The sequence below is a fragment of the Phoca vitulina genome, unplaced genomic scaffold (genome assembly GCF_004348235.1).
Source record: "Phoca vitulina isolate PV1807 unplaced genomic scaffold, GSC_HSeal_1.0 scaffold31, whole genome shotgun sequence".
Classification (NCBI taxonomy): domain Eukaryota; kingdom Metazoa; phylum Chordata; class Mammalia; order Carnivora; family Phocidae; genus Phoca; species Phoca vitulina.
Genome location: NW_022589734.1, coordinates 10,976,525 through 11,004,091, shown reverse-complemented (window position 1 = coordinate 11,004,091; position 27,567 = coordinate 10,976,525). Strand labels below are relative to the sequence as shown.

The 27,567-nt window shown below is 49.9% G+C and overlaps 1 protein-coding gene across 3 annotated transcripts; it reads left to right on the top strand.

Moving 5' to 3' along the window:
• Positions 1-2,662: 2,662 nt before the first annotated feature.
• Positions 2,663-24,352, top strand: TFAP2A (transcription factor AP-2 alpha). Of its 3 annotated transcripts, none has more exons than XM_032424954.1 (7): positions 2,663-2,695; positions 11,823-12,257; positions 15,387-15,438; positions 17,497-17,728; positions 19,880-19,998; positions 21,940-22,081; positions 24,064-24,352. In XM_032424954.1, the coding sequence occupies exons 1-7, from the start codon at positions 2,663-2,665 to the stop codon at positions 24,350-24,352; spliced, it is 1,302 nt and encodes a 433-aa protein (XP_032280845.1). The 3 variants fall into 3 exon arrangements, with proteins under 3 accessions (XP_032280845.1, XP_032280844.1, XP_032280846.1); XM_032424953.1 differs by lacking the exon at positions 2,663-2,695 and adding an exon at positions 7,106-7,156; XM_032424955.1 differs by lacking the exon at positions 2,663-2,695 and adding an exon at positions 10,559-10,585.
• Positions 24,353-27,567: the final 3,215 nt, after the last annotated feature.

Genomic DNA, 27,567 nt, shown 5'->3' with positions numbered 1-27,567 from the left:
AGAGTCAGGCTGGTGCTGAGCTCCCGGCAGAGGTCAAGTGCGGAAAGGCTGGGAGGTGAGGATCGGGTGTCTGGGGAGCACCGGGGAGGGCCCACACCCGGGGAAGAGGAGGGTTCTAAGAAGGGAGTCCCTGAAGGCGCAGTTGACCACAGTGGCTGACTGCAGTTTGCCTAAGGAAGGACCAATGGTGTTGACTGCATCTTGAATTGAACCAGTGTCAGGGACTCTGAGGACGGGGGATGGGCAGAGTAGACAGTCGACCAGGCTCAGCTGCTTCCCTTGAGAGCGCAACGTGGGCTAGTGCTGTGCTAAGCGCTTTGCGCACATTCCTCTAGTGAATTCTCACAACAAATTACCCATTTTACAAATGAGTAAAATTGAGGTTCAAACAAGCTCAGTAACTTGTCCTAGGTCCCTCAGCCTGTAAATGTAAATGAGCTGAGTCTGGACCCTGAGTGGTCATACTCCAAAGCTAAATACTAGCTCCTGGCTGCTTCCGGATTTCTCCTTCTCTGCCTTCTCCCCACCCGGACCCCAGCCTCAATCATCTGAGCAGAAACCCTCATGCCCAAGGCCTGGACTGCTTCGATTCCAAATCTTCTTGTCCACTTCCATCCAACCCAGCGCAGCCGCGTGGTTTCGCGCTTAACCGCGCTGGCGGCTTTGCTCTCTCTTTCCCGCCCCCGCCCTGCCCCCCCCCGCCCCCAAAAGGTACCAAAGTTGGAGGCGGCACTCCTCGCGCCCCACCCCAGACCTAGCACACGCCCGCCGGTCCTTCCTGAGCTCGGCCTGGCCCAGCCAGCCGGGTCCCTGGTCCCTCCAGCTCTTGTGCCACGGTGCGCGCCAGTAGCGAGGCTGCACAGGCCTGAAACGGTGTTCATTTTTACGTGAGCACAGCGCCCCCCGCAGGAATCTCCAAGACGCGTCTTCCGCGTCTGTCTTGGGACTTTAAAGAATTCGATGTTCACCAACCTACTTTGACAGTGTGGAGAAAGCCGGGAAAGTGAAGTGGAGATACTACGGGTTAAAAACGCCGTATTTTTTTATTTAAAATTCTCGCAAGGAAAAAAAAAAAAAAAAAGACCCACAAACAAACACCATACTTGTTGAGCAAGGATCTCAGGCAGGTCCAAGAAAGTTTCAAATCCACAAGAGAATCGGCACAGGGATGAAAGTCCCGCAGCCCAGGGACGACTCAGATTCCTAGGCGACACGGGAACTCCTTGAGAATCACCAACCACACCATCTCTGCGCACGCCAGGAGGGTGCAAGGCCAGTGGGGCAGGTATGGGGGCTCGAGCCCAGGGCTAGAAAGAGGCAGTTTGGGCATGGGGACAAGTCTTCACTCCTCAGCTTCTGAGCTGACCTTTTACACATTTTGCCTGACGTGTCGTAGTGGATTTGAAGCCGGTTCTTTGTTCAGCTTAGTCCCCCAGACGGCAGCCAGCCAGGGAGGGTAACTGGCCCTGTCCCAGGGCCTGTCCCAGGAGTTACAGGCCCAAGCCCTGGATTCTCGGATCTCGTGGCTGCCGGAATGGGGCTGGCAGGGTCTCGGAGGAGCGCGGCCCGAGGCTAAGCTCCTCACCCGGGCCTCCCTCCCGACCAGGTGTGGTTCCTGACGGGGAGATGAGCTCCTCGGGAGCCCCAAATCCTGTGGCTTCCTTTAAATCTCCCTTCTAATTAGAAGCGCGGTGAAATCACTTGAGTGATTTTATCTGTCATGGGAAAGCAAACCCCAGCCCAAACCTCAGTTGCCCATCCCAGAACCACCAACGCCCCCATTCTCCTTTAAAGAGTTATTATTGGAAAAGATAAAGAGCAGGGAAGTCATAGAGGAGTGGGGGAGGGGCTCACCTTAAATAGAAGTGTGAGTGTATGAGTGTGCAAGAGAGAGAGAGTGTGTGTGTGTATCTGCGGTGGGAGGAGACTAAACTAGAAGCCAGAAATGAAACAGAATCGCGAACGTTTTCACCTACTGAGGAACACTTTGATCTGGGATCGGACGCTGAACCCCCTGGGGGTTGCAGACTCGGATCCGCGAGGGCCCGGACTGTCCTGACCCTCGAGGACTAGTGGGGAGGCCCGCCCCAGGATCTGGCCCTACCGCATGCATCCAGGTGTGCGGGACCTATCGGGTCGGGCCCAATCTCCAGGCCTTGCTCTCTTCTCCCCGCTGCCCCCCATCCTTCCCACCTCGGGGTGGAGATTCTCCCAGCCCCAAAGTTCCAAGGGGGGAGGAGAGCCCGGGGAAGAGCGCGTAGATGCCCCCATTGCTTGAGTGCGAAAACACACCCACTCACACTCGCATCGCGCCCTGCACACCCCAGCAGGCAGTCTGCCTCTGTTCCCCGGTCAGGGACTGACCGGGAAAGCGGGTTGGGGCTGTTGGGAAAAGCTGGAGCTGATGGCGAGATTGCCGCGGCTATAAATCCATCACTTCCCAGGTCAGCTCTGCGAGGCGCTGGGACTAGAGCTGGCGGAGTGAATTCCTGGGCCAGCGCGCATGCGTCGGCAGGTAGCAACCCAGCTCTTTATGACCAGGTGAGATGTTGGTGAGCAGGTAAAAAAGGAGGATTTGCCTAAGCGATTCCAGGGAGCGGGCCTGGCCGAGCCCTACAGCCCATGCCCGGCGGGGACCCGTCGCCAGGAGCGCCGAGCCGCGATGTCCATACTTGCCAAAATGGGGGACTGGCAGGTACGGGGGTTTGCCTTGGCTGGGGCTGAAGTGGGCGGGGGTGGAGCGGGGGAGGGGGCCGGGAGGGGGGGAGGCGGAGAGGAAGAGCCTTGGCCCAGGGCAGGAGAGTCGTAAGTGAGGCGCGCCTGGCAGCGCCCAGGAGTGTTCCCAGGAGAGAAAGGGCAGAAAAATCACGCGCTGCCGGCGGGCCCGGAGCTGAGGAAAGTCCGGCGCACGCTCCACAGGTGGCCCCGGGGGTCACTTGTGGTTTGCGCAGCGGCCTTTCACGCCCCCCCCCCCACACCCAGTAGAAACAAGGGTGGATGACTAATTCGGGAGGGGGAAGGGCGCGAGGCGGGGGTTGCAGCGCGTGGTAAGGAAGGTTCACTACTCCGTACGCCTCCGTTCTTGCCCTAGACCCCAGGGCTACGCATGAGGTGGGGTTCTGGTGCACCTGTCTCTCTTTCTGTCTCCAAGTTTTGGGGACCTAGTGGGTGTGGAGAATGGAAAGGGGTCCGGATGGACGGGTCGCGCCCGCGAGAATGTTCTTTGGGGAAATAACTTAAAAGAGTTTGCACAAAGTTTAGCCTCTCTCTCGGTCCGAGTCGTGAAGCCAGTTTTCGCCGCTTGGGCTATGGATTGGGGTGACTGGATGAGGGGTGAATGGTGGGTGATAAGGCAGGTTCAAGATTCGACGTCTGCCGAACTCGGCCCGGCTAGGCCTCGGGTACCACGAGGCCAACTTGATCCTGCCCCCCTTGAGTCCTGACCCCACCCCGGCCACAGGAGCATTCTTCCGGCTCTCTCCTAACTTCCAGAGATTTCCCCTATGGAAACCAGGGCAGCTCTGGCCAAGCTGGTGAAGGTAGAACCTCTCTGTCGCCGATTTCGTAATGGGAACCGCGGGACCCTCTTCGCCCCCACCCCCTCACCCCCGGCACAGGGAGGCCTGGTTAGGGCGAGATTCTGTGTGCCTAAAAGCTTGCAGGGCAATTTGAACCAAACGCCGGGAACTTCCCGGAGAGAAGTCGAGGCTCTGCCCTTTCTGGGACGAGTTCTTTTTCGTGTTTCAGATTTGTGCCATTAGAAATAAAGTTCAGAGTCTTTACTACATTCTTTGGAGTTGGGGAAAGGAAACTGTCTTGCAATTTTTATTTCTCTCCTTGTATTTATTATTTTTGTTAACCCTGGACTCTTTTATACCTCTCCTCCCAATTAAACCTCCCTAAAATGCAATTTCATTCCCAAAGTTAGACTGACTTTGTGGTTTAAGGATGCAAATCCCACACCAAACACAAATGTTGGGAATCCACACTTTCCCTCCCTTGCCCCAGTGGGCCTCAGGGCCCTTCTTCCTTCTTTTCTCTGGAGGGTGTAGACTGGGGGAGGTCTTTAGCTGAGGTCTTTGCAGTTTTCTCCACAAGCCGAGTGCACCTCTCAGCCAAACTCCTCGGGTCTGAAAAGGTACCAGTAGTGCAGGATCAGCCTGGGTCTGAGCTTCTAAAGGGCCTACGGTTTGGTCGCAGTGAGCATATGGCCCAAAGGGGAAAGGAGCGAACCCTGGGCCTGGCTCCTGCGGGCTCACAGTTTGGCAAGTGGTGGGAAGCCTGCCTCTCGGGTGGGGCACGTAGATTTGGGGCCTGGAGGGGCTGGATCCTTCAGGCTTGGCCTGTTGGGCCCTCCGGTCCCACTGAGCGGTGACAACCAGAGAAAATAAGTCATTCAGGCCCCTTGCTGTCTCTTTGTTTCTCTCGGTGTCTCTGTCTCACACTGATACTCATTTTTCCCTCCAATGGCCTCTCCACGCCCCCACTTCAGGCCTGGACCCCCGACCTCCCAGCCCCAGGCCTGGCGCTCCTGTCCCGGGGTGCTGGTGAGGACGGAGCATTGACATGCAATGAAGAGACTTGTCGTGGTAATGACGTTCCCACGAACGCCGCTCGGCTGGCTCCAGGGTCTACTGGGGCGCTCGCCTGGGCCTTTCTTCAACGCCCAGAACTCCGGCCGTGGCGCAGAGTTCGCAGGCGGTGATCTGCACCTCAAAGACACCCTCGGCGGGAATACAACAACAGTTTAGCAGCCCTGGCGGGTGCGGAGCCACAAATCTGCAAGGCTTGGCTCAGCAAGGGGGTGGGGGGTGGGTGGAGAAGATGAAGGGCCTTGAATGCCTTCCCCAACCCACAAACTGAAAGAAAGCGAAACTTGAAGTTCCCTTAAGCACAGTGTGGCGACGTCTGAGGGTGTAAAAATCCCACGCTCCCAGGCCTAGGATTTGGCCTACAAATCAGGCTCTGCAGCTGTGGCCACTTGCTGGGAAGGTGTAAATGCTCGAGGCGGCCCATCTCCTGACTTGAAGACACTGCGTTGGGCGGCGGGCCCCGGGGGCAGCCCCTCAGGTGCTTGGTGTGAGTGCTGGAAGTTGACCATTTTCCGGGTGGAGCGTGGCTCCTAACCTCAGGCTGTGTTTAGCCAGAGAACTGTGCTAGTGTTCAGGTGGGGAAAAGGAGTGTAAGGCAGTGCCCAGGGGAGGGTGTCCCTCATGCTCTAAATCCCCCTTCCATCTTGAGTCTTTTTCCTAACTTTTGGGAGGGCCTCTGGCCTACTCTGCCTGGCTTGGGGCATTGGCTGCAGTCATCCGGAAGGAGAATTGCTCTTCTGCAGATGGGGGAGGGGGAGGAGGTGGTCCTCCCTCCTCTTGCCTTCCTTCCACCTGTTAAGAAATGCTCGGATTTGCCAAGCGCCTTTACCCCTCTGCAAGGACACACTATGGAGACCTGGGAGGCCTGGAGATTTGCAAGAAACAGGCCTAGATGGAAACAGAAGTCGTTCCTAGAGCAACTCTGAGGCCGACCTACTGTTGGTGAGTTTGCAGTATTCAAGAGGGAGAAAGACACACAAAAACTTTTTTATGGAGGACAAATGAGAAGCTCAGCCAGAGAAATTAATTACTCTGTATTTCGAAGGATTACATCACGTCTTTCTTTTTAATTTCTTCTTTAAAACAATTCACTAAAACAGAAGAAAAAAATATTTAACGTCCCGGCGAGGCGAGCAGGTCCCTGTATGGAGCGGGAAAGCCTGGACTGGCCAGCCTGGACTCGGGGGTGGCCCCCGGGCCTCCGGGTTCCGCGTCAGCCGGGCACTGCGCCGCGAGCGCGCCCGCTTTAGTAACATCACCAAATCATGAAGGAACTCTCCCTGCTTTAATTAAAAAGGGGGATCTTGGGAAAACTGGAGCAGATTAGCACAGCGAAGAGTTGGTTCCCAGCGATTTATTTTGATGCATCATGACACGGAGCACACATGTCGGTGTTTCGGCACAGCTCCAGGAGCGACTGTGAGTCTCCGTAGGAGTTCTGTATCTTGTCCACATCGCACCTAGGAAACCCTTAGCCCCAACACCACGTTGAATTATCAGTCAGCCCTAGCTTCATACAAACGAGAGGAAAATCATTTAACCCCTGGAGCTGTCAACTAACCTCTTCAGGGTACAATTTTTATTTTACACGCGGCAATTAAAGGATCGCAAACCCCAGCCGAGCGACTGGAGCCGTTTGGCAAAATCTTCAACCTGGGGGTGGGGGGTAGGGGGGTGGGAAGCGCAAAGCCAATAAAACTCCCAAGGCGCTGCGGCCCGAGGTGGTGGCTGCCGCGAGCGGAGGCGATCTCTTGTTGGGCAAAAATCCTGGAGTGACTTTGCCGGTCTTGGTTTGATGATTATATTTAATTGCGAAAGGGATAATAATTTCTAATAAAATTGGACGGGGCCGCAAGGACAGCGCGGTTAGCGTTGGCAGGGGTGAGGGAGAGGTGCTGAAAGCCGAGCCCCAGGCGCAGCCGCTTGGACCCTGCACGGTGCCGGGTTTTTGCGGAGGGCATCTCCCTCGAGGAGGAGACGGAGAGGAAGAGGAGAGGGGTAGAATGGCGCGGCGGGGAGACTGGGGGTGGCTAGGGCCGGGGCGCGCGGCTGGTCTCAGGGGAGATTTTGTCGGCTCACAGGCGGGCGTGCGCTCTAGGAGCAAGTTCGCGGCTCAGAGAGGCCTTTATACCTGGGTCGGAGCGGCCGGCCGCAGATTGCGGTGCTGGCGAGCAATTGGACTATTGTTGATATGCTAATGAGGCGATTAGGCTGTTGGTAAAGAGCTGGAAAAGGGAAAAGTTTCTACCATTAGAGGGAGATCTCCGAGCGCACACGGGAGCTCTTTCGCTTCTCGCCTCCTCCTCCTCACCCTCCTCCTCCTCGCCCTCCTCCTCCTCCTCCTTTTTGCCCTCCTCCTCCTCCTCCTCGCCCTCCTCCTCCTCCTCCTCCTCCTCGCCCTCCTCCTCCTCCTCCTGCGCTCACCGCCGGCAGCCGACACTTTGCGCTTACCCAGAGAGTAGCTCCACTTGGGTGCGAGGCGGAGAAGGGGCCAAATCCGTTCACGCCGATCCATGAAAATGCTTTGGAAACTGACGGATAATATCAAGTACGAGGACTGCGAGGTAAGCGCGGCGTTGGCTATCCTTGCGGCCGCAGGCTCCGAGCTCTACCTTCCCGCGCCTCCTCCTCTCCTCGCAGCCAGCTGCGAAATGCGGGTGGGACAAACTTTCCCCAGCGCAGCGCCCGCCTCTCCAATTCGCCCGGAGAACGCAGGGGAGAAGCTGGAGAGGAAGGATGTGGACGCTGTCTTCTTTCATTTCCCTCCTTCGAAGCTGGTGTCCTACTCCCCCCCCCCCCCACCTATTTTTTTCTGGCCAGTTTTGGGCTTGCCTAAGAGTGGAGCGAAGAGACGAGCATGGGTCTTTGAAGCAGTTCCTGGCAATTGGGCACGCGTCTGTGCACCCTGCGTGTCTCTCCAGAGAGATTCTGGGGGCCGAGTCACCAGGAAGAGAAAGGAAAGAGAAAACCCATTTCCCTCCTTATACTTCCTCTCCGATCTTTAAAATTCCTTATTTTATTTATTCATTTTTTTCCTTCCTTCCTATCTTCCCCCTCCCCCTTTCTAAAAAGGAAGGGTCTCTTCTGTTTGGAGAAGGAGCCTGCACACTTCGCTCTGAGCTGTGTTGCACCTCCTAGTTATTGGGTTCAGTCTGGAAGCACCTCTCTCCCAAATTGCTGCGGGGCTCGCTCCAGGTATCTATGTTATTGAAGAAGTTCTAAGCAGCTTCTCCCTCTGAGGGATACTCTGAGAGCATCCCTGGGGTGGAGGTGGGAGGGCTGCACCGCGTGGAGCCGCCTAGTCGCCGGGTCCTCAAGCTTCGGCCCCTGCAGCGGCCTGGCAGTCGGCTGCGTGACCGTGGGAATCCTGGCGGGGCTGCACACGACCTCGAGTGCGCGGAGCCCGCGGCGCCGATGGAGCGCGCTTCTTTGGAGCCCATTTTAAAAACCCAGGGTCTCCGGAGCTCGGCTTCTCGGGGCAGCCGGGGAAGCTCCAGCACCACTGACCCGCCCGCGGGAGGCGCTGGGAGCCGGCCTGGCTGCCGCGGCCCTGAACTCCTTCACAACCCCGGCTGAAATAAGCGGAGGAGTCACAGGAGGGGGAGGGGGCCCGCGGCCGATTACCTAAATAGGTGGTAATCCCGGTTTTTGCTATTTTTTCTTTTCTGTTCTTTTCTTTCTCTTTGGCATTTGGAGCTGGAAATGTCTGGAGCAGAGGTCTGCGCGGGCGCAGCTGCGTGGGTCTTGTCTTCGTTTGAAATCAGAACCCGGGTTTGTGTGAACGATGTGTCACCGGTTCCCTTCCCCCTCTCCTCTCCGTCGACTATTTTAAATCTTTCTCCTTTCCCGGGCTCTTTCTTTTCGCCCTCCCCTCACCCCATGGGGCACGGGGTGACATCCCACGGGGACGGCGCTTCTCTAGGGGCTCCTGCTGTGCGCGGTGCGGGGCGCAGAGACCCCAGGGCACACCAGCCGCTTTGTTTTCAGGCCCGTGGCGGGGGGCCGGGGTGGGGGGGTTTGCTCTGCGAACTGGTCCGAGTGAGCTCCTCAGTCTCCCAGAGTGAATTGTCCCCGCCAGGGCTGTGGCCCGAGCCTCGGGCATTTCACTTTCGCGGAGGCCGAAATCCAGCTCCGGACGCCAGGCCCTCTGCGGGCGAGGTCCGAACCTCTGCGCGGCGCTGGGCACCGATGAGACCTGGGTGGGAGGCGAAGAACTTGAGGGACCCTGTGGGGGCGCGTGCGGATGTGTGTGTAAGTGAGGCAAAGAGAGAGAGAGAGAGCGAGAACAGAGGGCTGTTTCAACAACTTTGACTGCGGTGGGCGAGCGCCGGAGCAGGGATTTCGGGTTTCCGAGCCGGCCCAGGGCTGTCTAATTATGTCGGGGCTCTGCAGGGACACGCAGGAGGCGAGGTGCCGCTTGTTCTGACAACCCAGCGGGCGGACTGGCAGCGGCGGCAGCCTTGCCGCGCTGGGAGAGAGCGAGCCGTGTCATCCGGGGGGTGGGGGGCGGCGTCGGGCGGGAGTGGCCCAGCCAGTCGGACGGGTTTGCGCCGGGAGCCGGGAGCCCGTGCCAGCGGCGCCCGAGCTGGGCAGCCTAGCGTCTCTGCGCGCCCCGGACCGCGTCCCGGCTCCCCCTCCCCGAGCCCCTGCCCCGGAGAGCTGAGGGCGGGGCGGCAGCTCCCGCAGAGCGAACGGCCCGGGCTGTCCGAGGGAAACTCGAGCGGCGGCCGAGGCGAGGGCCGGTGGAGCGGGCGGGCGGGCCGGTCCCGGGCGGGGCGCCGGGCGATGGAGGAGCGGCGCGGCAGCGGGCAGCCGAATCCCGAGTCCCAGGCCCGGCTGCGGAGCGGAGGAGCCCGCGGTCCGAGAGGGCCGGGCAGCACCTCCCGCGCCGAGGGCCCGATGAATGCCCGGACGCGGTCCCCGGCAGCTCCTGCCCGCGACGCGCGGCCCCCACGGTATCCCGAGGTCTGCCCCAGCCTTTTAGGTCTGATTGTCCTCGCTCGCTTCCTCTCCCCCTCCCCCTCCCCCGCGGTCTCCCCCTCCGTGCGCTCCGGCTCGGCCCCCTCCCCCTCCTTCCCTCCCTCCCTCCCTTTTTCCCTCCCTTCCTCCTCTCGGGCTCTCCCTCCTTCCCTCCCTCCCCTCTCCCCACTCTGGGCTCCTCTCTCTCACCCACACTTTCTTTCTCACACACGCACGCAGACACATTCTCCCTCTCTGCGCTCTCTCCCTCGGTTTCCCTCTCTCCCTCTTTCTCTTTCACTTTTGCATGCCCTGCAACCTTTTAAAATGTTGCCCCTTCCCTGTGATTCGCCAGACGCCGCGCCGCGGCCCCCCGCGCGCTCGCCCGCTCCCTCTCTCGCCCGCTTTTTGTCTCTCGCGCTCCCTCTCCCCACCTCCGATTTGCTACACTGAGGCTCCCGTCAATGGACTGCATTGAGAGCCGGCTCCGGCGCGAGTTGCCTCTCCGCTTCACGCTCGATTTCCAGGCATTCTTCCCTTATTAAGTATTCGTGTAATATTAATAGTCATGAATATCTGCTATTAGGAGGCTCCAGGAACGCTGCCCAGCGCGGTTATTAGAAGCTCAAGCGAAGCCGCCGCTAAGAAAAGAGGGGAGACACGGATTAAGGAACACGCACATACACACAGACACACACACACTTTTTTCTTTTCCTTTTTTGGGGTTTTTCATTTTTTAAGGAACTTTGAATCATAACCGATCACGGCAGGATAGAGACCGTGGGTTCGACCAGCTGAAGGCGCCGCTCGAATCGGTGGTTCAAGTTCGGATGGACCAGAGCGGGGCTCCAGCGCTCGGGGGAGCGTCTGCGCTGTGACTGGAGTCCTGGGTGGCGCGGGGCTCTCGGCGCCTTTTGTGTGGGGCGCGCTCGGGCGGCGGGGCAGCCAGGCTCTCCAGGCTTGCTTGTTTTTTTCCACCCTGACTCGTTACCCCAGACTCTTCGCAGATGTTAGTTCACAGTTTTTCAGCTATGGTGAGTCCCATCCCCACCCCCATCCCTGTTTCCTTAGGAATTCTCTTCTGGAAACCTGGTGTTGCGGAGCTGCCCGCAACCTCGGGCTTCGCGCCCAGGTTTCCTTCAGGGCACCCCTTTTCCATTTGCATTTCTCTCTTTCCCCTTTTCTCTCGCTTTTTTCATTCTTAAGTCGAATGCATTACCCCCCGCCCCCGCTCGACCTCTCCCGGCGCGCAGACCTACCTCGCCGCTACTTCCCCAGGCGTGTTTCTCGCCACGTTCATCCTTATTTCCTTGCGTCTGCACTTGTTCCCGAGATGTTCTCAACGTTTGATGCTTAATCCATCTGTAGGAAAAACGCGGCCGGTGTGTCCCCTACCCTCGGGGCCCGGGGCTGAACCTCCGAGGGTTCGCACTCCCTTGAATCAAGTCTGTTCGCTTGTTTTGCAAGCGAATTGCAATAGAGGAACATAAAGTCAGGCGTTTTTCTGCCCTTTGGGGCTGGGGTGCAAGGGGCGGGAGCCTCCGCCCCGGGGTGCACCTTTCTCTTTTAAACCCAATAAGGCTGAATCTTTCTATTTTAAACCTTGACTTGACGTCCCCCCTCTCCCCATCCGTACCATAAATCGACCCTGTCGAGAAAAAGGCTCCTAACTGAGGAAGCGGAAAAGACAGAACCCCATCCTGCAGTTTAAATCTTCTTTAAGCTGGTAATTTAAAGGTGTGCTTTCGTTACAGCCCCTCTACGAAATGTTTCTATTTAAATAGTCATGAAATGGTAATAGTCTTTGAAAGTGTATGATTTTTTTTCCCTTCCAAATAAATGGAACAGGGTAAACAATAACGCAGTGGCAGGCAGGTTCAAATCCGGGGGAAAAAAGAAAAGGCCGCTTCTACTGTTTAATATTTAGCAGGAATTTTAATTTTGCTTAAGGGAGGTTTCACGCTGCAGTTTAACGGGCTGTATTCTGGGAGGCCTTTTTCTATCTCCCTCCCCCACTTTGAAAGAGAAGCCTAAACAGAGCCTCTTATGCCCCCACATTTGCACGATCTAATTCCCTGCGTTTTTGGAAGAGCCCGTTTCACTACTGGGGTATTTTCCGAAATGAACAACTTAGAGCTCATTTCTTTCCGCGGCCTGCCGACGGGAATGAGCGGTTTCCCACGCAGTCTTGCGGAGTGGATTTAGAGTGGACAGCTGTAACTCGACGCCTGATTTCTTGTTCCCCCCTTCTTCTCTCTCTCTCTCTCTTAGGACCGCCACGACGGCACCAGCAACGGGACGGCGCGGTTGCCCCAGCTGGGCACTGTAGGTCAATCTCCCTACACGAGCGCCCCGCCGCTGTCCCACACCCCTAATGCCGACTTCCAGCCCCCCTACTTCCCCCCGCCCTACCAGCCTATCTACCCCCAGTCGCAAGATCCTTACTCCCACGTCAACGACCCCTACAGCCTGAACCCCCTGCACGCTCAGCCGCAGCCGCAGCACCCGGGCTGGCCCGGCCAGAGGCAGAGCCAGGAGTCTGGGCTCCTGCACACGCACCGGGGGCTGCCCCACCAGCTTTCGGGCCTGGATCCTCGCAGGGACTACCGGCGGCACGAAGACCTCCTGCACGGCCCACACGGGCTTAGCTCAGGACTCGGAGACCTCCCGATCCACTCCTTACCTCACGCCATCGAGGACGTCCCGGTAAGAGGCCGCGCGGGCGGTGCGAGGGAGAACGCAGCGCCTGCTCACCCACCCCCAGAGAAGATAATCGGGACACACAGCCTGTGGGCCCGGGGTTTTCCTCAATGGCATTTACTTTTTCAAAATTTCATTTTATTTTTTGGGCGGACACTTGGAGAACCCACATAAACGACCGAATTAAAAAATTAAAAAGTAGTTGAGAGTTATAGCCCTAGAACAATGGTTCCTGGAGCTCCTTCAAACAATGCCTGCATTACCATTTCCACCGACACAGAAATAAATCAGACGAATGTCACCATTAACAATATCTGCCCCTCTCCACGACAGTAAACTGTTTCGATTGGGAGAGGATCTAATTCCACCGCTAAGTCTGGCGTGGGGGATTGCTCCCTGTCCTGAAAAAGATGTTAAATTCAACCAAAAGAACTCATTAAATACCCTAGCACTTTAAAATAAAGCGTGAACGACATCCTAAAAAAATTATTTTTACCGGATTTCATAAGCACTAGTGATATCTAAAAGTTATGTGGGTAGCCTACCCTGATTAAAGAATAGTAAGTAGCAAATCGGAGCAGAGGGACATTAAAATGCAGCCTCCTTCTCCTCCTAGGGGTGCTAAGTGCTGACCTCATAAATCATTAGCTGGGTTCCCAACTCCTATCAGAACCTGCTACACCCCATATTAAATTAAATGTTTTGAGACTATTGGGCAATACATTATTTGAGTTCTAATCCAGTTATCAATAAATGCAGTTTAAAACGATTTCTGAATAAGCATGGTATTAGCACATTTACTATTTACAGTGTAAACCAGGCTATTGATAATTTGAAAATACTTTCTGAAATTAAATTTAAACCAGCATCTCTGTTTCAATTCTACGTATTTATGGTTTCCTCACAACCCTCCTGAAATGGAATTAGAATGAGCCAATAATTTTATTAAAGCTGTAAAGGCTCTGTTAATGCTGCTTTTCTTTGGAGAGGAAATGTATCTGGATGTGATTTTTACTAAAATGCTATTTCAAATTAGTGCATCAAATATTGCAGCAATATGTCCGTTGACAGTTTAATGATTACTGCATTAGATTGCAAAGAAAATGGTCAGATGAACTTACCTGCTTGCTTGGTGAATTTAAAACATTATTTAAGTTACATAGGAAAATAGAAAATTTATTACAGCTCTCATCTGGCCCAGTTAATCACTGAAATTTGTTGGTTATGTTTAGCAGCCTTGCATGCAAAGCAGGAAAAGTAGGCACTTAATCCATTGTGGGGTTTAGTAAGCATTGTGTGTGTGTCTGTGTTCATAAATGTTTTTGGAAACTGATACTAAACAGTGCATTTCTTGGGAAGTAAAATAAGAGGAGGAATAGTTGAGAAAATGCAAATTAAAAAACAAGCCTGGAAGTTGTGATCATTTCAGTTCCCCTTCCCAAAGAGTCTCTGAATCTTTTTTCTAGCCCGCTCTTTGGACATATTTGAATTGCAAAATGCACTGCAGCCTTTTGGAATTACCATGAATTAGAATTGCTCTACTTTGCAAAAATTCCAAAGTGGCTGGTGTGACTTCTTAACACCTGTTTAGTCACTTTTTGTGGTGAATTTAGTAGGAGAAATTAACCAAAAGATCAAATAAAAACAAGGAAACCCAGTTGCTGCTCTTCCCCACCTTCCCCCACCTATTAAGAAAAAAATTCTTTCAAAGGAATTTGGGTCAGGAAAAGGGTTGTTTTCAATTTTCCCATTGCTGCAACAGTTAACCTTTAATAAGAATGACTGCTAAATATTTAAGAAAATCAAATTGATGGTGAAAATTATTTAATCATTAATATCTCAGTGGGATTTTAAACTTAACAGTCTTCCCTGTATGGACAAGGTCTAGAAATAACACAAATAAAAGTATTATGCCACACTACATTTACTTTATGGGTTTAGGGTGCATGCATAAAGGGATCATATTTCCCCATATAGTTAAAACACAAGAACTGCAGCAGTAGTCATTTCTGAACATTTCTCAATTTAATTATACTTAAATCCAGAAGCACTTTAGGCAAGTTACAAATGAGAGCATTGAGTATAATAAAACCTGTAATAAAGCAACTTAGTACCATCCACCCGGAATCATTGCGATCAGGCACAATTAACAGGAGCATAAATCCAAGACAGAATGGAAAATGTTCAAATCAGTATTATTGTTGGACAAAGACTAGAGAAGGAAGTAATAGTTTTTTAAATGGTAATGCCTGTGTTTGGTAACGATTGCGAAATCTTCTATCTCAGCAGCCCTGGTGCTAATTTGTAAACACAGCCAGACATTATATTGCCTGTCAGTTTCTGCATTAGAAAACATGATTTCATTTTACTTTCTAATCACGTTTTGACTCTAGCACACACGTATACCCATCCATCTGTAAAAAAAAAAAAAAAAAAAAAGAGAGAGAGAGAAAGAGAGAGAGAAGAAAAAAAAAAAACCCCACACCAACAAATCCGCTGCTGGACAACAGGAAAAAGAAAATACCCTCAGAGGTGTTTTTTTTTTTTTTTTTTTAATCGTTTTCATATTCCTTTCTGATACCCAGTTTAGGCAGTAATCATCTTTAAAAATTATTTTTTATTTTCCATAAGTGAAGGTGTGTATATGCCTTTGCTTTTTATCACATTACCTAAAACGTTTACAACACTCCCCTCTTACTCCCGCCTCTGTCATTTCTATTGTGTTTCCCTGGCTTTTGCTGCCTGAACACTGGAAACGCTGAAGTCCGAAGCTGCTGAGGCGCCAAACTAAAGCTAGGTGCATTTTTAAAGGTTGAACTGACTTTGTGAGAAAGATTAGGTGCTCCAAAACTTGGTTTAATTTGCAAAGAAAGTTTTATTCCCCACCCCCACCTCCTTCAAACATGGATTATTTGCTGGGGGAGGAGAAATTGGCCGTGGGTGTGCAGTGAAACCTCCTGAGTTCCAAAGCCTCAAATTCCAATAAGCCAAGATGAGATGTTTATATACAAATGTCACTATATGGGAGGAGGAAATTTTGATTCTATACCTTCCCCTCCCCCCATCTTGCACAGAATATTCATTTCCTTTTGTTTTGATTATACACTTACATCCATGTGTATCCTTTTGTTGCAGCATGTAGAAGACCCGGGTATTAACATCCCAGATCAAACTGTAATTAAGAAAGGTAAGCCATTTCCTTCTACATTCCAGGCATGTCCTTGCAGGCGTAGTGCTATTTAAAAGAACTCGCAGAGCTGTATTTATTTTTTTCAAATAGGATTTCCTAAAGGCTCAGAATTAGCAAATAGATGGCATAGAACAGCAATGCTTAAATGATCGGCTTTCAGTATGTTAGTAATGGCAACAGGCTAGCTTTGTTCATGATTTGACCATTTAATTTAGTTTAATGATATCTAGACAAACACATGAAATGTGTAATAGTTGAACTGATTTGGAAGTGGCATTTCAATTTTGAAATGGTTTAATAGTTTAGTTAATCCATTGTGTGAGTGGCCATGAGTGTTAAGAAGTGTATAATGCTAAAATAGTGCAAATAATTCAACATTAATATAAAAGCAATTGTGTTTTTGTTAACACTCCTTAGCAGAGGAAGAAAAAAACTTTCATGTTCTTCAATTTAATTTCTCATTAGCTGTTTAAGGGTTTTTAAACTTTGTGAATTAGGTTAACAAAAATTTGGCTTTTGGTTAAAATTAGCATCTTGAAGATGTCAGGATTATTAGCATAATTGTTCAGAGCAGAAATTGTTTTTAAAAAGTGTCAAGTGATTTTGGATGGATTTGTAATTTGTATTGTGTTTAGTGAGTAGAAATAAAGTTTACTGGATTAAATGCTATTCACAGCAGCTTTTTTTGTTGTTGTTATGGTAGCAATGTTACATTACAGGAACCTAGGCACCACCAGAGGACGATGCTATATAAAACTGTTCTCATTTCTAACCCCAATCAGTATATTGTTAGCTAAAGTTTCATTTTTGCATCTGTGAAGTCTTTGTCACGTCAAATTAGATGTGCAAGGGATAAATCTTAAGAGATGCTCTTTCCAAGTCGACATGATAATTGGCTCTTTTATTAGTAATCTCTCAAGAGTTCGTTTAACTCCTATTGTCTCTATTAGCCTCCCCAGAGCTATTAATGTCACAAGTGATCTATCCAAAACCTAGAGCCCCCCACCTCCCCATACGTCTAGAATATCCCCATTACGGAGGGAGGAGTACTGAGGAGAATGTATGCATATTATTATATATGTCTCCTTGTGGAATTTTAAAATACAAATGCATACAGTACTTAAATGCTTGTGAATGCATCTGAATTATATTGATGTTGAGAAATGTAACATGGTAGTACACTTTTTCCTGGCCCTGAATTTTTTTCTAACTATGGTGGGGCCGACAATGAAGAGCTTATGATTTTAACTAGTAAGAATATATCCTCTCCCCTTGCCAATGAAGACACTTAAGCAGACAAGGATATTAACTATTTGCTCAACAAAAGGGCATATTGCTAGTGTCTATGGTAGGCCTGTTTATCCTTTTTCTCTCCCAGTTCAAAATGGGGCTGTGAAATGGATTTCCAAAACTCGGGTCCTTTTCAAAACTAAACGTAGGAAAGGGCCTATTTATCAAAAGGATGGGGCACGTGTGGTGTGTGACAAGAGAATCCACCACCTCCCAGATTGGTGCCTTAACTGAAATGTTCACTTACAGGCCACTTCAGCCATCTAAACTCTCTGCTGATCTTTATTACAGGTCTTGGGGACAATTTCTCCCCAACACTGAACCCCCCACCCCACAGAACCTCCAAAGTACACATAGCTTGCTCTCGGTGTGCAAATGTAATCCCCTCCCCTGCACCCTATACCGGTACTCCAGCATCTCTCCTCGGATGAGAGCCCAGGGGGTCACAATTTCACCACCATCTCTAGACAGCACCCTGAGGGCTAACAGGGAAGGGTCCAGGCAGAAGCACAGGCCTGGCTGGTGGGGCGAGGTGGGGGCGCCTCCCGGCCGCCGGGCGAGGTGCGCCGAGGGGCTGAGGCTCGATCCCCAGGACGGGAATACTGCAGGGAATAGGACAGAAGGTGGAGGAAAGGAGCCACAAGATTTTTCAGGGCTGGAAGGAAAGTGGGGGTTGCGGCGCAAGCCGGGGCGAGGGCCGGGGTCCGGCAGGACTTAGGAGAGACCCCCGACGCCCACACGCAGCTTCCCCGTCTGTCTCCGCAGGCCCCGTGTCCCTGTCCAAGTCCAACAGCAACGCCGTCTCCGCCATCCCCATAAACAAGGACAACCTCTTCGGCGGCGTCGTGAACCCCAACGAAGTCTTCTGTTCAGTTCCGGGTCGTCTCTCGCTTCTCAGCTCCACCTCGAAGTACAAGGTCACGGTGGCGGAAGTACAGCGGCGCCTCTCACCGCCCGAGTGTCTCAACGCTTCGCTGCTGGGCGGAGTGTTGCGGAGGTGAGGCCCGGCGCCGCCCTGTCCACCCCGCCCCGCCCCGCGGCCCGGGGAAACACTGCGCCTGCGCCTGCGCCTGGGCGGCGACGCAGACGGGCCTCGCGCCACGGCCCTCCCTTCGCGGGAAAAGAAAGGGGCGGGGAGAAGGGCGTAAAACCGGGTGGGTGGGAGCTGGGGGCGGGATGAGGCGGCGCGCGCCTGCGCTCTCCGTAGCCTTCCCGCGCGCTCGGCGTTCTGGCGCGCGCTCGGCGTTCTGGCGCGCGCTCGGGTCCGCGGCCGCAGCGCGCTCCCCGGGCCCTCCGCCCCCAACCCAACTCCCCGCGCGCACGCGCAGCTCACTGCACCGCGGGTTCAGTGCCGGCCGCTGCAGCGGCGGGGCGCCGTGCAGCCGCCTTTTCCCTACTCGCGTACACCTTGCAAGCCCTGGAAAACTTCCTCTCAGGCGCCTTACTTTGCCTTACCTCCATGTAGGATCTCCGACGGTAACCCACCGTCCCTTGAATAGGGTTTTAAGTAGAAGACGTTGGCTTTCTCTTGAGTCCGCCGCCCTCCCCCCATCTCCCCGTACCCGTCACCTCTGCCCAGACAGCGACTCCCTGTGCCTAAGGCGCTCGCGTTAGTGGTTCCTAGGTACCGCTGCCGCGATGTGCTCCAGGCAGCACGCAAGACACGTGTACGTGCATTATGTGTAGTCGTTACCCACGAGTGCATGTTACATACGTGGCCAGGGATACACGTCTCAGCCCTGCGAGGTCGGAAGGTTTCATTTCGTAGATAAGATTTGATAAGGGTCTGCAAGGTGAAGCACCTTCCCTCAGGGCAGGTTTTTCCCTCCCTTGGGCTTCGTCCTCCTAGGGTTCCACCCAACTTTGTGAGTGGTGGGTGTTGGGTTGAACTTTCCCAGATGATCTTTTCTTTTTTCTTCTTTTTTTTATTTTTATTTTTTTATTTTTTTAAAGATTTTATTTATTCATTTGAGACACAGAGATACGGAGAGAGAGAGCATGAGCAGGGGGGAGACAGAGGGAGAGGGAGAAGCAGGCTCCCTGCCGAGCAGAAAGCCGGATGCGGGGCTCGATCCCAGGACCCTGGAATCATGACCCGAGCCGAAGGCAGACGCCTAACCATCTGAGCCACCCAGGCGCCCCTCTTCTTTTTTTTTAATAAGAAAGTAGACGAAGAACTTCACTGTTTTGACGTTTATTCATTTATGCATCTATGGACCCATAGTCCTGCTCTGATGGGCATATCCCACACAAAGCCTATAAAACCATTTTTGGAAGGTTTTAAACATCAGCTTTTCCAATCTTTTCTTCCTCCTTCACAGTCATTTTGCTTCCCTTTGTAATCTTTTTCTGACACAGATCTGAATCCGCCCTCTGCTTTTTCCTCCCCTTCCCCCATCCCCAATATTGGAGACTGTTTACCTAGGGGAGTATAATCTAATCCACACAATTAAAGAGCACTTGAGTAGGGAATAAAATCTGAAATTAATTAATTTGCTGTTTTATTTAAACAATTTATCTTAACCACTTTCTGATTATGGGAGTCTATTTAGACATCTATTTAGAACCACCTCCATTGTCTCTGAAATCAGTGAAATTTTTAAAGGCTGATACCCGCTTTTGACATTTCTAGTTAGGCTAGTGACATGGCATGTAAACAGTTGGTAAAATGAATTTCCCGTTGGGGCTAAAGCCAGAGCAAGAAACGTGAGAGTGATGATAACTTTGGTTACTCTGAAGAACTTAACAGCAGTTCTTGCAAAGACAATTTAAAGACCCCGTTGGGATTTGTGTGATTGTAACAACAGGGAAAATATACAGTAATCAGTTGAACTCAAAAATACCTCAAACCCTAGAGATGAGAACTGTGTTTGTTTGTTTGTGGTTCTTTAGAGAGTTGGGAAATCAAAACCTTCCAACCTGCCACCTTGGCTGCAAGAATAACTGAACACAGGGGGTGCTTTACAGTTTAGCATTTGTCTCCTGTGATCTTTCCGTACCATTCCTTCCTAGGTTTCCCTCCCTTAATATCTCGGAGCCATCTTACTTTTTAAAAGCACATGTTAGGAAGTTGTCAGAGTGACTGTAATGCGACTCAGAGCAACCCAGTGTTTTCTAAATCCCTTTCTTGCATCTATTTGTGAAACAGGGCGAAGTCTAAAAATGGAGGAAGATCTTTAAGAGAAAAACTGGACAAAATAGGATTAAATCTGCCAGCAGGGAGACGTAAAGCTGCCAACGTCACCCTCCTCACGTCACTAGTGGAGGGTAAGCAAGTCCACTTGCTAACAAGAAGGGAACTGTCTTCTGGGAAAATGTATAATACTCAGTGGCCAGATGTTTGGTTGTATTTTGTGTCAACTGGGCAGTTTCGAGTTTTGTTTTGTTTTGTTTTTTCCCGGAGAATATAGCTGGAAGGGAACAGAATCCTGGCATGTCAAGAAACTATTTGTACTTACTCCTGTCCTCCTTTCTTCTTCCCCTTTGCCACAAAATTCCACTTCCCTAAGCCCAATTCTGACCTAAACAAAGTGAAAATTTAAGAACTGCATATTCTCCAAGTTCCTGTCTCCTCCACAGAGCTCAGCAGTAAATTACTTAAGCTATTCTGACATCTGCGTTTGAGAAATGCGTGACCATTACTTCCTGAATTAATTTGGGAATCTTTGACCTGCATCCTGATTTAAGACCGTCCTGAAAGCTCAGGGTTATATGCCCTTTTAGGTTTTTGTTTTCCAAACATATGCTCCCTTATCTCTTATTTAATTGTGCTTCTCTAGTGGAGGGGAAGAAAAGTGAACAATTTTAGATTTTGAGTTGTTGGGCTAGGAAAGAGAAAAGACGTATAAGCATTGCAAAAAGTTTCTCATGGCAGTTTTTAACACACACACACACACACACACACACACACACACACAGCTTCCAACCCCTTCAAAACAAAAGCTACCCCTGTTCTCACTCCATGCTCTAGATACACTGTCATCAGAATCCACTCACATTCCTGCTTCCTCTGGATTCCTGTTAAGTGTTTCTGATACTAAATTGGCTTAAGTTTAGATGTTTTGGAATGAATGTATAAGCGGTCTTTGTGTTTTCCTTTGTGTTGTGTTGGAAATGTCTCATGCAAATAGGAAAAAACAACAACAACACTTAAATGATCAGGTAGATACTAAAACTACCATTTATATTTAAAGAAGGCATTTTGTCTTCTTTACATCTTACATTTGAGGAGATACATCACAATGGGATTTGAGTTCCAGCTTTATAAAGAACTAAAATAAAGTTTAAAACCGTAAACTTGAGGAGGAATCCTAGGAGGCATTTGTGAATGGTGTTAAAGATGATAATATAACTATTAAACAATAAGCAGTTGTTCAGGGCCAGAAACTCTAGTACAGTAGCTTTGCATTAAAAATAACATGAGTACATACAGAACCCACTATCCATACCCCAAAAGAATTACGCGCCAAGGAAATGGTCGTGGTGGCTTTAGGTGTAGTGTGAGAGTGTGCATGGGCTTGGGGGTTGAGTCCTGTAGCAGGGAGGCAGTTTCTGGAGAACTGTTATTGTTTGTGATCCGCTCCATTTTATGGAAACAAGCTCTGCAGAGAGGGCTTTGATGCTCTAATTGGCGCATGCGTTCTTCCGGAGCTGGAGCTAATGGCAGGAAGCCCTGCAGTAAAAACCAACTGGTTCAGGAAATTAAAACCAAAGATTCGAAAATCAACAACACAGACAGACTCAGTGGAGTGACCCTCAAATCCTCTTGGTTAATCGGTTTGGATGAACAGATAATTATATGCGATCAAGTTAAAATGTAAACCTTTAGTTGTTCCCTTCGCAGAAAAGCTCAACGAGTAATTATGAATATCATTTATGAATGTGTTGATAGGTGTGAGGTTGGAATACAAGAAACATTTTAAAAGAGAAGTTGGGAAAATGTCATCAGGGTGGGGGATGGGACCGGAGGGTGGTGGATGGGATTTACATTTTCAAATCCTCTTGGCCTTCTAGGACAAGTGGCCATTTTTCCTGATAAATTCATCTGCCAGATCCTACAGAGAAGGAAATAAAATGCCTGAAACGAGAAAACAATTAGTTTGTGTTTTCTTCAACATCTGGGTTAAGAAAATAAGAGTGTTGGGAGGAAAATCTGACCTCAACTCTTTTCATTCTCTTGCACTCACCTCCTCTCTCGCGTCCTGCCAGGAGAAGCGGTCCACCTAGCCAGGGACTTTGGGTACGTGTGCGAAACCGAATTTCCTGCCAAAGCAGTAGCTGAATTTCTCAACCGACAACATTCCGATCCCAATGAGCAAGTGACAAGAAAAAACATGCTCCTGGCTACAAAGTAAGGCATTTCCCTTACTTCTCCAGGGTCTCGGTGTCTTATTGTCAAGAGAAACAAAAATCAAAATCGTTTCTGGTCGCACTTTTCTCCTGTCTTCGTTTGGTGTTAATCAGCTTTGTTGTTGTAAATAATTGACGTTAACAGCGAAGTCTTAGAATCCATACTCTACCTTAAAGGGGAAGTGTAGGTGGGATTCTTGGTGCGTCTCCATTCTTTATCCTCTCTTCTGCTCCCCCTTCTCAGTTTGAAAAAAAAAAAAAGAAATTAGTGTGTATGGGGGTGGAGTATCCTTGGGATTTGATGGAAGCTGAGTATGGATTGGTGACTATGTTGTTTTAGAAAGACCAGCATCGAGTCTGTAAATGGGTAACACGCTTGCCCGTATCAGTTTTTGTCTCCTATCAGTATGTTCTCTGAGGGCAAGGATTAAGCCGTGGCCTGCAAAATGTGCAAGTCAGAAGTTTTCCTAGTTTCAACCTTAATCCCTTATCCCATTTCTTGCCTTCCTTTTGCCTCCCTCCTGGAAAGTCTCACTCTGTCTCTCTGTCTCTCTCTCTCTCTCTCACACGCACACACAGAGCCCACAAGTTTTAGCCTACAGGCGAGATGTCAAATAGGTTTCAAAATGGCCCAAGTTATATTCCCATCAGTGCTTGGGCTGAATAGGCTTCTCCAGGTGGTGTGTGAAAAGAAAATGACTGTTTTGATATGTTTTCTGAAAATTAAAAGGCTTGTTTGGAAGCCCTTAATTATCAAAGTCGATGTCACAGGAGGGCTTGGAACCAGAGAGCAGAGGCTGAGGCCTCAGGCAGGACAGTTTCTGGCCTGGGGACATCAGCTGGCCTTGGAGAGGGCAGCCTGCCAATGCTCCCCCATTTTCCCTCCTCCCTACCTGCCTCATACCAACACCCCCACCCCCTCCAGGCTACTGCTGCCCCAGGAAGGCCCCAGCTAGGCCTTGGTTCCCAGATTCAGAGACAGCTTCCAGTGTATAGGCCTCCCCTGTCTGTATTTCCAACTTTTCAAGACCCTTTCTGAGATTTCAACTTTTTCTATTCCCTTAGCTTCCTAAGCACATCCATATTCACAATTTCCCTAGAGATCCCCCCACCCTCCGTGTGTTGGAATGGGAAATTGACATTGAAGTGTCTATTTCTTCTCAAAAATCAGTCTGAGGGGCGCCTGGGTGGCTCAGTTGGTTAAGCATCCCACTCTGGATTTCAGCTCCGGTCATGATCTCAGGATCTTGAGATCGAGCCCCGCCTCAGGCTGGGGCATGGAGCCTGCTTGAGATTCTCTCTCTCTCTCTGCCTCTGCCCCTCCCCCCAGCACTCTCGCTCTCTCTCTCTGAGCTCTCTCTCAATCTCAGTCTGAATTGTCCCCAAGTAACAGGTTTTTTGTGCCTTTATTTAAAGGCAAAATAATCCCAGGAAAAGTTTGCCTTTCTGTCTGCATCCAACCTGATTTGAAGTGAATGGGCAGAGATTTCATCCCACCAACTGAGGTCTCTCTAGAACAGAGCAGGAAGTGGGTCTCTGATATTTTGAACAGGACATGCTCTTGGCGGCTATTGGGGAGATGTTTATGTTTCTGACTCCTCGTGCCTCTCCTTCTCCTTTATTTCTCTTCTAAATGTGTGGAATGTTTTTGTGTGTCTGGGGTGTTTGGTGTGAGTGAGAAAGGAGGGGGCTGGCAGTTAGGTGTAGCTGAGGGGTGAGAGGGAGAGAGACATTTGTGAAGGTAGGGAGGGCCCTGTTTCAGTGGACATGGAGGGGTGACTGGGTCTTCCCACATGTGGCCACCCCCCAGGTCTGTCTCTGGGGCCTTGGGTCAAGTCCGGGCTCCCTGGATTCCGGTGGAGGTAACTGCAGGGGGAAAGGTTTTCTCTGCTGCTGGTGCTGCCCACAGGGGAGCCTCAACTCTCTCTCTCCCTCTCTCCCCCCCTCACCCCTCCCTCTCTCTCTGCTTCACTTGTGCTGCAGACAGATATGCAAAGAGTTCACTGACCTGCTGGCTCAGGACCGATCTCCCCTGGGGAACTCGCGGCCCAACCCCATCCTGGAGCCTGGCATCCAGAGCTGCTTGACCCACTTCAACCTCATCTCCCACGGCTTCGGCAGCCCAGCGGTGTGCGCCGCCGTCACGGCCCTGCAGAACTATCTCACCGAGGCCCTCAAGGCCATGGACAAAATGTACCTCAGCAACAACCCCAACAGCCACACGGACAACAGCGCCAAAAGCAGTGACAAAGAGGAGAAGCACAGAAAGTGAGGCTGTCCTCCCGCCCTGCCTCTCCGGCCTCACCAGCCCGGGAGCCCACCCACCCAGTCTCCACCCCACCTACCCCGCCCCCCCCTCCGCGGGCAGGGGACAGCCCCGGGACAGCCCCGGGACCAGCACACCCCCTCTGCTGCTACTGCCGCTTGCTGCTTCCGCCGCCGCCACCTTCGTCCCCCAGCGTCTGGGGGACTCTCTGCCATCAGCGGGGACAGCCCCCCCCCCCCCCCACCCCGCTGACCTGGCCCCCTGCCTCGACGTCCCCCGTCGTCGTCGGCGCCAACTCCCCTTTGCCCTCCTGTGGAGCCTAAGAGAACAGAACAGGCCGTGAAGCCAGCAAAGAAAAGTTCTGTCCAAGTTTGTGAACCATTTTTTAAAAAAACAAAAACAAAAAACAAACAAAAAAAACCAACAACAACTCAACAACGACCACCACCACAAAAAAGTTAAAAACGGTTTTTTTCTAAAAAAAAAAAAAAAAACCATAAAAAATTAAAAAAAAAATTATATGAGCTTCATGGGACTGAATCACCACCTTCCCTTACATACTTCAGTTCAGAGTGTAGCCATACTAGAAAAAAAAAAAAAAGAAAAGGAAAATGACGTTTTTATCAGTATTGTGAATAAACTTGAACACAAATACACGAAGTTCCATGTCATGTCTTCAGTTGTAGAAGTTTTTCCTCTTCAAGGTAAAGCGACCAACTTGAACTTTATCTGGCAACACGATTCACAGTTATATAAGGGAATCAGTGTTCACGTCTCTGTATATATTTATTTATGTGTAATTTAATGGGAATTGTAAATATGGTGAGTCTGTTTTAAGCCTCTTTTTTTTTTTTTATTTATCTGGTGATCTCGTTTACCTCTTGTTTAGTGGGTTTTGAATCTTCCCTATTAGTTCTTCATGTGGTTCATGGTACTTATTTAGAAATTCAAGGTTTGGGGGATTTATTTTTTCCCCCTCTGGGATTCATGAATTTAGCCCTGTTGTAGCATGTTAAAGATGACAATGAAACAGCTGAACGAATAAAAAAAAAAAGTAAAATAAAATTTTATATATAATTAGTATTACATTTAGCTTTTCATTGAACTGAAAGAAAAAAGTGATATTGGACCCTGGAAAGATTTTTAAACTTGAGTGGTTTGATAACCCTTCTATGTATTGTGGGGAGAAAAAAAAGTTTATTTTATTCCACTGTCCTCCCTTGAAAGCATCTTTTGAGCAATAAATGAGTATTGTCTTTAAACCAAGGGTAAGGGTTTCCCCCCCCACCCCACACTCTGTCTCTCTCCTTGCTCTCTCTTTTTGTTCAAAGAACTTCAAACATTTGGGACCACCTGGTATTCTGTATTTTCACTGGCCATTTTGGAAGCAGTTCTAGTTGTATTGTATTGAGTTGTGCTGGCGTAGTCTCCATGCCTGTCAATGTATCATAGTCCTTTGTTGCCCAGATAAATAAATATTTGATACGCTTTATGTCGATTTTTTTTTTTTTATTCAGTGGCTGTCTTTACCCAGGCGTATTTTTGTTCTTGGCAGTATTTTTTATTCAGTATGGTTACAGTAATTGAGTTTAACTCTCCCTTGGCAATTGCTCCTTGCAATAAGCAGCTGAACCCATTGTTTCCCTCAAGTATAATAAAAACTTACTTTCAACTTGGAGTTCAGAGCAGGGTATCATTTAGATATTCCACTGAGTCTGTATTCAGACAAATGACACAATAAAACCCAATGTATTCTTTTGGATAAAAGATTGTTTGTACTGCTAAAGGAATGACATACTATCTTTTCCTTACTAGAAACATTAATTTTATTATTAAAAATAAAGTTTTATTTTATTTATGTTGATCCTTTAGGTTTTCGTTTGTGTTTTGGAAACCACAGTATAAAACCTTCAGAACCAAATGTTAAGGATGACAAGGAAGATGGGGAACAGAACAGAAGACCCTCCCCCCCCCCCCCCCCCCCCCCCCCGCCCCCGTAACTACTTTGGAACCTGTCTCAGAGGATAACTGAAATTTGAATTGTTAGTTCATTAGCACAAAGGAAATACCCACTTAAACCTTCACTTGCTAGCTCGGGTTCTCAGTGGCTAAGATATGTAAATGAGCAAAATCTAGCTCCAGTTTTCTGGGAAGAGAAAAGGAATGGTGGCAGAAATGCATGAAGAGGAGAGAAAGAGAGGTACTTTGTCTCCTATTTATTTTAGTATTTTATTTAGGGATGAGTTCACTACTGTGCTGTTCTTAGGATCTCCTGAGGTAGCAGAGGTAAGTGGGAAATTATGTCGATTCCCAGAATCTTTTCTGCCTGCCCTCCCTAAATATCGACCCACCCTTTTCTATCAGCAAGGGGCTCCTCCTAGGACCTTTCAGAAATATAAAATGTGCTCTGAGGTGGGGTGGACAGGATGGGGGAGGGCTGCGACTCCTGCTTCTCCAGACCTTTCCTATCTGTCTTCTACAGTAACAGGGCTGTATGCTTAGCTCTTACAGCAGGAAGGACTTCCTGTACATAAAAATGGCGAATTCAGAGCTTTTCTAAAGTCTGATTTGGAAGGACTTTGCTTTGGAAGTGAGGGGGATTTTTAATGGTGTTTAAGAAGAAAATGGAGGTAGTTAACTGGAAGGTTTATAGGAAAGGTCATAGAAAAAGTGTCCAGGTATACATACTGGAGGAGATTTAACATTTGTTCATCCGGTTTGACATTCCGAAGGACTAAGGAAGCAAAGCATTAGACAGTGTCCATTTTGCAGCCTTTTGCTTTCTAATCTCCTTATGGAAGGCTGTGTAAAATCAATCTCGACAGACGAACGAGAGTTGGTGGAGTCTAAATTCTATTTTCCAAAGCCAGAGAATTCACAACAATGGTGGGTTTAAAAAGAAAAAAAAAAAAATTTTTTTTTTTTTTCAAATGGAAAGTGTATCCTCAGAAAGCCACGCGGCAATTGTTTTTTAAAGCGGTTATTTATTATTTCCTAGAGAGACTGGTTAACTGTAACGTAGATGTAACAAAATAATGAGGCGAATGAACCCTAACTGTACATACTCTTGACAGAAATGAAATGCACACAGCATCGTAGCAGGTGAAGTGAAGCATTGTCTATCAGGGCTGTTTTTCTTGGCTGCATCTCAGATTGTGTGGGGGATCCTAACCTCAGGCACAATAACATTCATAAACAGCCATACATTGCTGCTCTTTCTC

What these genes read in the sequence shown, in the direction of transcription:
- TFAP2A (XM_032424953.1), top strand. Translation starts at nt 7,106, where the DNA reads ATGAAAATGCTTTGGAAACTGACGGATAATATCAAGTACGAGGACTGC. An exon ending in ACGCCATCGAGGACGTCCCG is followed by an intron (nt 12,258 to 15,386) that starts GTAAGAGGCCGC and finishes CTTTTGTTGCAG; the next exon opens with CATGTAGAAGACCCGGGTAT. An exon ending in AACATGCTCCTGGCTACAAA is followed by an intron (nt 22,082 to 24,063) that starts GTAAGGCATTTC and finishes CTTGTGCTGCAG; the next exon opens with ACAGATATGCAAAGAGTTCA.